We start from the raw sequence: 10,806 nt of genomic DNA, 5'->3' as shown, positions 1-10,806 counted from the left end.
TTTAAAATATTTAAAGAACTGTACTAAAAACATACTACGTAGATGTGTTATATTTATAGAATATTATTTATTGTTTTAAATGTACTTTATTATTTGTTTTGAGTTTTATTACTTATTTTTGTATGAAGATATATGTATATATTAATATTATAAATTTAAAATGAATAGAGTATACTAAAATTAAAAAAAAAAAAAAAAAGGGAAGTTTTGGTGATGTATTTTTTTAAAAAAATTGAGACTATTTTTATTGAAAGATTTGAAATTTATGTTAAATTTAGCACAAAAATGAGTTTGTGTTATATTTGGCCATTATTTAATATTTATAATTGCATTGTGCTTCAATGCGCAATATGTAAAATAATAAAAAGAATTAATTACATATATTGATGTATTTAATATTTTATTGAGAATATACAAAAATTATTACTTTTTATTCCTTATTATTTAAATAAATGGTAATATGATAAATAAAGAATTTAAAGTTTAGTAAAAGTCAATAAATTATAATATTTAGAAGCATTATAATATAATAAACAAAAATAACAATTATTGTGGATTAAATTTGACACAATGTTATATCTTGCGTCAAATTTATCACAATTTTTAACATGTGTTAAATTTAGCACATTTTTTAGAACATCATTGGAGTATTAGTTTTTTTTAAGATCATATCTAATGGGTGGTGTAATTTTGAATTAAATTTAGCTCAATTTTTGTATTTGTGCTCCAATGCATAAGATGCAAATTAGAAGTCAATACTATCATTGATGCTCATTGAAAATATAAAAAATAATTAATTTTATTTATATTATTTTAATATCTTATAAAAATATTAGTTAATTAAAAAAGTTTGTATTTATTGTGGGCTAAAATTTGACCCAAACTATCTTTCGTGCCGAATTGGCACACATTTTACATCACTATTGGATTCAAGTTTGAGCAAAATATTTTAAAAATGGCAATACACCATATTTATATCTCTCCATAAGTGTGCTAAAATATAGCAATACATTACCTTTTTGACACTCCATTGGAGATGCTCTAATGTATGGTGTAAATTAAAAGTGTGTTGTAAAATAGAGAAAGTAGAGTTTTGGTGATATATTTTAAAGGATAGAATTTTGGTAATATATTTCTAAGAGCACTCCCATTACCCTATCATATTAAATATTTCACCAAAACCTCATTTTATCTATTTTATCTTACATATTTACATTACACCATAGCTTCTTTATTTTTCCTTCACTTTTTTTTTTAAATAATATATTTTATTTCACTATTTGTTAACCTTAAAAATTGACATTTTATGATTTTTGGGATGTATTTAAGCATCACAAAGACCAACCCCGTGACAATCTGCAAACAGGGGTTGACAAGATGGAGCTTAGAGACAGTCGTGCGAGTTGGTGCATGCACGTTGGATGCTATGCAAGGAAAGGAGATGAGGGTGAGAGAGAGATATTAAGTGAAAGAGAGAGATAAGGGCGAGAGAGGGGGGTGCGAGAGAGATGTTGGGCGAGAGAGAGAGAGATGGGCGAGAGAGGCAGGCGAGAGAGAGTGTGTGTGCGAGAGAGAGAGATAGGCAAGAGAGGGGTTGGGCGAGAGAGATGGGTGAGAGAGAAGAGTTGTACGAGTAAGAGAGGGTTCGAGAGAGAAAGAGAGATGGGTGAGAGAAGGGGTGCGAGAGAGAGATGTGCAAGAAGGAGATGGATGCGAGAGAGAGAGAGAGAGATGAAGGCGAAGTTTGCCTAAGTGTTGGAGAGAAGACCGTTAAGAGAGAAACCAAAGGACAAGGCATGCACGCGAAAAAGTACAAAACAGAGTACGACCACGCCTTCAGCATGACCTGGTGACAAGAGGGTACAAAAAGTGGAGGCACTTCATCTACATCCCTCAATGTCCCAACAATAGGTACTCTGCAATGACCACCTCTGCAACTCAGGACCACCTGACACCCGACCATAGTACAATGCGCAAGACCACCTCCTTCACCTATAATTCGCAGTCTTATAAGGTCAGCTTGTCCCTTGGGGACCACAAGTGTATCTCAGGCCATTAGAGCCTATAAATTCCTCATTCTCAAATGTGAGGGGGGTTGGAAAATTTTGTAATACACGATAATCTCAAGCAATATACTTCTGAATATTCATATTTTATGTTTTGATTCTAATTCTTGATTCTAAGTTTTCAATACCATCTTCAATCTTAATTTTGTCGACCATTTCTTAGTTGACGAGTTCTTGCCATTAACGATTTAAGCTCAGGCCATGTTGTTTCCTTACATACAATCATTGAAAAAGGCCCAGGCGCTCTTGTCGTCTCAAAAGTATGGAAGTTCGCCTAAACAACACTTAACTGATCTCTTCAAGGCAATAGTTGCCACCACTCGTCATTGGGGAAGAAGGTGTGAACGATCAAAGGCCTTAAGTAGGAGTAGAAGGTGTGGACGATAGAAGGCCTTAAGCAAGAGAAGAAGGTGTGAACGGTTGAAGATCTCAAGCAAGAGGATAAGACAACCACCATGAAGAGGTCCCAGTGGACATGCATCAAGATGGAGTGATCGCTTCCGTCACACCTGATGGTGAAAATGGATCAAAAAGGCAAAGAGTTCTGTCGCGTATAAGGTGCCCACTGTCGCCAACACTAAGAAATCTTGGAACCTCGCACCACCAACATGGAAAAGAGAAATGGGTTTACTCGGTGAGTTCAAGCTCCTAAACTCGTATTCACAATGAGGAGATGAACGAGTTGAGGACAAACAACTTACAGCTGGAAGAAACCATTACAAACATGCCAAAAGTGCTTGATGAACTCCTAAAAGGTCATTCCGAGGCACCTTTGATTAGGTGAAGAGAGCCATAAGCAAGGAAGAAAGGTGGGAGTGAGCTAAGGGAAGGGGGAATGTCCAAATATTAAATAAGTAACACACTAGACACTCCATCTAACATCTAATCTGATTCAATTGGATATTTAAAAATGACATCCAATCCGATTCGATCATAATTGGAAATCTAATAATTAGCGATAAATTATAATTAGATCGGATCGATTTATGAACACCCTTAAATTTGAAGAGGGGCAATTACTCGCATTCAAATACATGTGAGTCCGTCCTTGATTGTGTTAACCTACTTTCGACTCACACTTAATTTTTGACTCTAACTCGTAAAATTTGTATTACATGGTATTGTCAAAATGTTTTGGCACCCCTAAAAGATCTATAGCAAAAAAAAAAAAGTAATTAATTTGCCAAAAAAAAAATGGGGACTGATATATAGTTGTCTACCAAACATATATATAAAATAATAAAAGGACATTAATTTTTTTTTTTTTTTTTTTTTTGAACATAAAAAGGACATTAATTTGATGTTACACATTTACACGTTCAATCTCCACGAACTAATCAAACACTATTAAATTCTAGTTTTTAATACCATAAATAAATAAATAATGCTTTTCTCGGTTTTTCTTCTTTTGATATATATTACTTTGGTTCTGCTTTCAACCACCTCCGATCTCCATCTCAAACCCAACTCAAAGCCAACTCTTTTTACCAGCTAACCCATTTTGGAATCATCCCAAAAGATCTGTAAAAAGAAATGGTAGATTTTCTTCATCTCTATCCATCTCTTTGAAAGCAGGAAAAAAAATAGAAGCTTTAGTTTATTCACTTGCTTATGTCTTTATTCAATATCTCTGCTTTGCTTTGCATGGTTTTCTGGCATCTGGGTATTTTTCTTCTTCCGATTTGAAGCTTGCCCATTTCGTTTTTTCCTTAATAATTCCTGTAGTGGGTCGGATTTTTTTAGATTGGAATGCTTGAGTTTTGTGTTTGAAGATTGAATGTGAAATGCCTTGACTTGTTCTTCTTTGAGATTCAAGAAATTTGAGCAGGTGGGTTTTGTGTTTTGGGAAGTTTTAATCATTTTGATATGATAGTTTTGGGGTTTGGTAGTTATGGGATTGAGAATACTGTTTGTGGAGAGATGCAATGGTTTGAATCTTGATTTGGTATTATCATGCTCACTATGAATAGTTTCCAAAAACCTTGGTGGTGGTCTTGTCGATTAAGATGGTTACTTTCAACAGGAGTATTTCATTGAATAGAAATGTGTCATATAATAGGAATGTTTCATTCAATCGAAAGGCATTGAATGTAGGAAGCCCAAGGATCAATCGGTTGAATTCAGTCTCTCGTTTATTCAAGCTACTTGTAGTGATAGGTTCATTGCTTTCATTCATTATAGCCTTTCTTTGTGGTTACCATTATTTGCTCCCAGCCTTAAATGTGTATGGTAATATTTCCACTTTTAATAATTCTGAAAGTGGAAGTAGTTGCAATGTGCTTGATGGAAATTGGGTCTTAGACAATCGTTATCCATTGTACAATGCAACAGAATGTCCCTTTGCAGAACGAGGATTCGATTGCTTGCGTAATGGTAGGGAAGATGATGATTATCTTAAGTGGAGTTGGAAGCCTAGGAACTGTAATTTTGCAGCATTTAATGTGCAAAGATTGTTGGAACGGTTTCGAGGTAAAAAAGTTGTTTTTGTTGGTGATTCTATGAGTAGAACACAATGGGAGTCTCTTATATGCTTGCTTATGACTGGTGTACAAGACAAGAAGAGTGTGTATGAAGTCAATGGGAATGAGATCACCAAACAAATTAGATATTTAGGTGTTCGGTTTGGTTCTTTTAATTTTACTATTGAGTTCTATCGCTCGGTTTTCCTGGTGCAACAAGGTTCTATGCCAAAACATGCTCCTAAAAGGGTCAAGTCTACACTGAAGTTGGACAAATTGGATGATATCAGTAACCACTGGATTGATTCAGATATTCTCATTTTCAATACAGGTCAATGGTGGGTTCCAGGGAAACTTTTCAAAATGTAAGCTCCCTTGATCTTCAATGTAGGTTCTATGGTTATTTTGTTTTAAGAAATGAAATTTCATACTAGTTGAAATGATTCTGTACTGTTGAGACTTACATTTGTTTTGACTGCTTAAATTTACTTTCAACACTCCGGATGTCATATATTTGTGTACAACAATAAACACTTTATTAAAAAGTCATTTCATTTAGATTTAGAAATAGATACTCATCAATGTACATATTAGCTTCATGATGAATGAATCTCTGTCGAAAGTTACTAATTACTTCCATCTAGCATGCTTAAGCTTAGTTGTTGATTTATGTAGCCATAATTGTCATTTATATTGACTATTAGCTTCTATTCTGGACAGTGGTTGCTATTTTCAGGTGGGAAATTTCCTAAAGCTTGGAATGTCAATTCCTACCGCCTACAGAACAGCACTAGACACATGGGCATCGTGGGTAGAGAAAAGTATTGATACAAATCGAACGCAAATTTTCTTTCGTACTTTTGAACCGTCACACTGGAGGTACTCATTGATATTGGAGTGGAATATTATCTTTTGAACCATATTTATTGTTCTTGTTGTTTTGGGAAACTTGCTTGAGAATTTTGTTATCCGTTGCCAGTGGAAAACATGGATTTTGTCTATTTTTGAAAAGTTGTTTTCTAATATCTTCCCATTGATGAACATGAAACTATTTAAGTGCTGCCTTTTGACTCCCAAGTACCAACTTTGTGCAACCTTCCACTAACTGCTTGTTGTTAACATGGGGCTAGGATTACTGAGAATAAAAAAATTGAGCTTTAAATAATTGATTTTAATTCAATGTATTCTACAATCGTCGGGTTAGCGTTAGTGGCTAGGGTATCTTGGAGAAAGATATTCGAAACAACAAAAATCTAATTTATGTTGATTCAGGTGTGGATATTGGAATGGGATGTTTTGTACATTTTGTTTTTTAATATTTTTTATAACAGATTTCTAAACTTTGGTTATCATTACAGTATTATTATTATTATGTTCTAAAGTAGTAAATGTATATCAGAATGAAATGTTCGTATGAACTAGAGACGGAAACACTTGGCTTTGTAGTCAGTCATTATCAGTAGTATCTCCTGACTATTTCAATTTCTTCTCTCATGAAATTTTTGCATCTTTCGAGTTGGTTTTGCAAGTTCATTATGTGTAAAATGCAGATTCTTTTAAAGTTCTGTTTATTTTCCTATACCAGATCAGGAAGCTAGTAAGTTTTGGTACAAATATAAACGTTTTGATCTTGTAGCATTGTATTTAGAGAGCAGATAAAAAAAATGTCACTAACTCAAAAATGAGTGCATATGTGAATCGTGTGCTGATCATCCTGCAATGAAAATTGACTTTTCTTTTGTAGTTTTTTCTTGATACGGCAATGAGCATCTGCGTAACTATTAACTAACGATGATGATTGTTTTGTGCTAGTAATTTCACTCGAAGAGTTTGCAATGTGACCCAACACCCTGTGTTTGAAACCGAAGGCAGAGAACACAGTATATTCTCTGACACTGTTTTCGACGTTGTAAAGAACATGACACTTCCTGTAACCGTGTTGCATGTTACTTCAATGTCATCTTTTCGAAGTGATGCACATGTTGGTCAGTGGAGTGACAACCCGTCTGTTCCTGATTGTAGCCACTGGTGCCTACCTGGTGTACCTGATGTATGGAATGAAATTCTCCTTTCATACTTGCTTGATGATGAGCTTCATGTCAGGTGAATGGCATAGCAAGTAAGTTCTCACTTTATTACGCTCATCTCTTTTCGGCTGTGTTTTGCTACTTTACATGATTATTATGCCTTGCTTTGAAATGACTGGTCTAAAACTGATTAGCAAATATTCAATGGGGGTTGCTACTTGGTTTCATTCATAGGTAAATGTATGAGATTGCCTTCTCTATTAGCAGAGAATTAGCTTGCATGACTCTTATTTGCTACATTTGCTGTGTCCATTTCCTTAAACTAAAGTTTATTTTTCTAAGTATAAATATAATATAATAACAAAGTAAGGATTGGACTAAATTATTTTATATTCATGTTTGTTTTCTTAGAAAAGAGGGGAAAAAGACTGGAATAAAGGAAGTTCTTACTGTTGTTTAATACTAACTGTCAGCTATATATATCATCCGATATATAAACCAGTCCCGTCTTATGATACCGAAAAAAAAAGGGTTAATTTATGCTCCTTATTTATTTTTATTGTTTTTTTTAAAAGAGAAAGAGACCACTTGTCTTAGACTGGCTTTCCCCCGATATATATTGTAAAACTCACTTATGGCAGAGGAAAAACCATCGTAAACAGATCATGGAAACATAAAATTAATCAAAACAAATTTGTAATAACACACCCCAATCCCTACATAAGTCTAGAAAAGAGAAATCCTCAAAGTGTTTAGTTTTGAATATCCAGGTAGTTGTCAAGAATTTGATTCTTTCCCGAACATCCTCTGCTGACCTTTCCAGACCTTTAAAAATTCTGCTATTTTATTTATATTGTTTATCTTTGGTTGGTGCAGTTGAAGAAAAAAATTATTTATCAAGACCGGTTCTTTTACAAGTTATTAGTAACCGAAAACAAAACTCACTTATGAAAACTTTTCCTGGTGGAATAAGTTGCAACTTTGTGCCTCGGTGCCTTTCGACACGTCCTGAAGCTCTTTATAAGCTCAGAGATGCCGGCAAATTCTGACATGCCCTTTGTTTTCGGAAGGTATAAAAATTATTTTACATTTCTCTGTTAGGCGGAAAACGAACACAGAGATGTATCATGTATGGAACAGTTTTGTAGCAAGTTTTGTTTTCGATTTGGTCATTCTTTTTAGCAATTCTTTTGTACCTTACAAACTAGTTTTTGGGTTACTGAGAGTCTGAGGTCACAGTTTTGTTCATTTATACAGGCTTGTGATGTGAACAATAAGTTTTGTTCTCAACAAAAAGGGAGAAAAGAATTTCATTTATTTATTTTATTACATGTGAATAATGGTAGGCTATAATTAACTTGTACTGGTATTACAAAAAAAAAAAAAATAGTACAAGACATTATTGAAAATTGGGTATTTGATACTATGTTCTTGGTTTATATTAAAATACCAAATATTTATATAACACTAAATCCATAGTATTTCTGTAGATGGAGAGAGAAGGAGAGACCTTGCTTAGAAGGTTGTTAACTTGCAAATTTTACTTCTTATTAAAAAAAATGTATTAAGAGAGAATAAGCATATGACACATGATGAAATGTTTGTTTTCAAAAGTTAAAAACTCATGATGAATACTATATTTGGTCAATACTAATAGGAGTCCCATGTTTTGTACAAGAAAAACCAAGCAATAAAATAGAAACAAAAACATACGAAGAAGTGTTTTTCAATGCAACCAAAGACAACCCTATCAAAGCCTTGGCATGAGAGTCAAGTCATTATAGCTTAGAAGTACACAAATCAAACCCCTTTTACTCAACACTATTATGCAGATAGGTATAAGTACTTGCTATAATTTCCATCAATAAACACAACTGAGTCCCATAACATCATTTCTTTGCAACAAAAACTTCTCTAAGCTTTTGTTCATATCAATATGGCTTCTTCTGGTAACAATGACCTCAAGTTCCCTGTTTTTCCTCTTCCACCACCCACCAACTATCCTCCATTACCATTCCCTCCAAATGTTGCTCCGCCCCACGCTCCCGTTAAACCTCAGCCTTCACCATTCCCAACTCCGATTACACCACAACCTCGTCCCCCAATCACACCACCGTCACCAACTGTGAAGCCACCACCCCGTCCCCCAAAAACACCACCATCACCATCAGTCAAACCACCACCTCGTCCACCAATCACACCACCATCACCATCAGTCAAACCACCACCTCGTCCACCAACCACACCACCACCTCGTCCTCCAAAAACACCTCCATCACCATCAGTCAAACCACCACCCCGTCCACCAATCACACCACCATCACCATCGGTTAAACCACCACCTCGTCCCCCCAAAACACCACCATCACCATCTGTCAAACCACCACCTCGCCCCCGTCCTCTTCCTCCACCATCACCACATCCCCGTCCTTCAATCCCACCACCTCGTCCTCTTTATCCTCCTCCACCGCCTCACATTGTTCCACCTCCGCCACCAGCACCAGGACACCATTCAACTGTTATAATTGTTGTCTTTGTTTCACTTGGCGGTCTATTCTTCCTCGCTTTCCTCTCAGTTGCTCTGTGCTGCTTCATCAAGAAGAAGAAGAAAAGAATGGCTGATAAAACAGAGATTGTAAAATTTGATGAACACATGAAAGTCCAAGAAGCTATCATACCTGGTCCACATGGTGAACAAATGAAGATACTAACCATTGAAGAAGATATCCATATAGACGAAGAAATCCAGAAAACTGAAAAGGTAATGGAAGGATCACAAGTTAAATCTCCACATGATCATCCTAAGGAAATTGAAGTAGGAGAATCCTCTGGGACTACTCATCATACTTGAAGAAAAATGCCTAATTGAAAGTTGAGATTGCAATTACTACACTCAACATTTTTCAAATATTGTTCTTTGATTAATGTATATGTATCAACAATTATTTTGAAAATAAAACATATATGAATGTAAAAAAGATTATTAATTCCTTTGTGTCAAAAACCTGTTATAGATTCCAAAATATGGCCATACACATAGGTAGTTTCCCTATCAAAAATCATTAGCTAATGATCAACCAGCCATTACACTGACATTTATGAATGTATTTTTTTTTTTTTTTTACCATATACACGCCTAATCGATTTTTTTTTTTTTTTTGTTGCAATGGACGCCTAATCAAAATTGATTGCAGGTTTGGAATTAGAAATCTGTAACGCTCTACTAGATTAAGCACGTTATCGAATTTTCTAATTATTGTGTACTCCTTTGTTAATTAAAAAGTTTATTGAAAAACATGAATAATTAAAACTTTTATTAATAAATTTAAATTGAAATAAATATATACAAATACATATTTTGGAATTCCATTTGAAAGTTATATCTGTTTACAAAATATGTGTACTACAAAAGTTGTCGTCTAGCAACTACCAAAATAAGGCATAATTATTCCGAAGATCTAAACACTTCAGGTCTAACTGTCCCGATATGTACAATCTTCGTCTAGCCCGAATTCACTATTGTTCATCATTTGCCTTGCCTTGCCTTGCCTTAACCTACACATATAAACAATATATGTGAGTCGATAGACTCCGTAAAAAAAAAACATAAACATAAACATATAACCAGATCGTAACTAGGTACCCATACACTTAATCATGATCTTATCCCGCGTCCAACACGTACTAAGTTTGAAAAGTTTGTACGACAAAGCCTATCATATATCTATTAGTATCCAATGAAGCTTTATGTGCATCAATACCGCTCTTACTGATTTGCTGAACTAATAGCTTTAGAATTTTCTTAATATATATTTGTCGGTATTTAGTGCAGCTCTGTGTACACTAATACTGTTCTTACTAATATGTTATCTAATAGAATACTATAAAATATGTACGCTAAACATGTAAGCATGCATATCATCATACTAATTTTACCTCAATTTTGAATTCAAATATGTCGGTCAACCTAAAAAATTCAATAAAGAATATTTTTCATCTCTCTCAATATTCTCAAGTAAAGTATTCAAGTTATAAACAAAAAATCCTCTTCTTCTTTTTCTTTTCTCTCACATTGTTTTCATCAAATATATTACTTTCTTCATTCTTCCATTTATTGTGCCTTCTTAGCAAACATACTGAATGTATCTTGACGATCAACATTTTCAAGCCAAAACTTCATAATACATATATGTTCCTACAAAACAAATACATAAATAAAACGTGTAAAAAGGATTAATTAATAATATGCAACAC

General features: G+C 34.2%; 2 protein-coding genes across 2 annotated transcripts; both read left to right on the top strand.

The window, feature by feature from the left end:
• The first annotated feature begins 3,375 nt into the window (after nucleotides 1-3,375).
• On the top strand, nucleotides 3,376-7,878 carry LOC115694859 (protein trichome berefringence-like 7). The gene is made up of 4 exons (XM_030621959.2): nucleotides 3,376-4,890; nucleotides 5,246-5,404; nucleotides 6,338-6,644; nucleotides 7,429-7,878. Exons 1-3 carry the CDS (start codon nucleotides 4,073-4,075, stop codon nucleotides 6,630-6,632), a joined length of 1,272 nt encoding a protein of 423 aa, XP_030477819.1. The 5' UTR covers nucleotides 3,376-4,072; the 3' UTR covers nucleotides 6,633-6,644; nucleotides 7,429-7,878.
• Nucleotides 7,879-7,965: 87 nt separating this feature from the next.
• Nucleotides 7,966-9,539, top strand: LOC115725613 (protein TRACHEARY ELEMENT DIFFERENTIATION-RELATED 7). Its single transcript, XM_030655198.2, has one exon. It carries the CDS (start codon nucleotides 8,489-8,491, stop codon nucleotides 9,401-9,403), a length of 915 nt encoding a protein of 304 aa, XP_030511058.2. The 5' UTR covers nucleotides 7,966-8,488; the 3' UTR covers nucleotides 9,404-9,539.
• The last annotated feature ends 1,267 nt before the right edge of the window (nucleotides 9,540-10,806 follow it).

The sequence above is a fragment of the Cannabis sativa genome, chromosome 6, assembly GCF_029168945.1.
Source record: "Cannabis sativa cultivar Pink pepper isolate KNU-18-1 chromosome 6, ASM2916894v1, whole genome shotgun sequence".
Classification (NCBI taxonomy): domain Eukaryota; kingdom Viridiplantae; phylum Streptophyta; class Magnoliopsida; order Rosales; family Cannabaceae; genus Cannabis; species Cannabis sativa.
The sequence above is the reverse complement of the archived record's forward strand: the minus strand, read 5'-3'. Positions and strand labels throughout refer to the sequence as shown.

Coding starts and splice junctions, on each gene's coding strand:
- LOC115694859 (XM_030621959.2), top strand. CDS start 4,073: ATGGTTACTTTCAACAGGAGTATTTCATTGAATAGAAATGTGTCATAT. Junction 4,891..5,245: donor CCAGGGAAACTTTTCAAAAT/GTAAGCTCCCTT, acceptor TATTCTGGACAG/TGGTTGCTATTTTCAGGTGG. Junction 5,405..6,337: donor TTTGAACCGTCACACTGGAG/GTACTCATTGAT, acceptor GTTTTGTGCTAG/TAATTTCACTCGAAGAGTTT.
- LOC115725613 (XM_030655198.2), top strand. CDS start 8,489: ATGGCTTCTTCTGGTAACAATGACCTCAAGTTCCCTGTTTTTCCTCTT.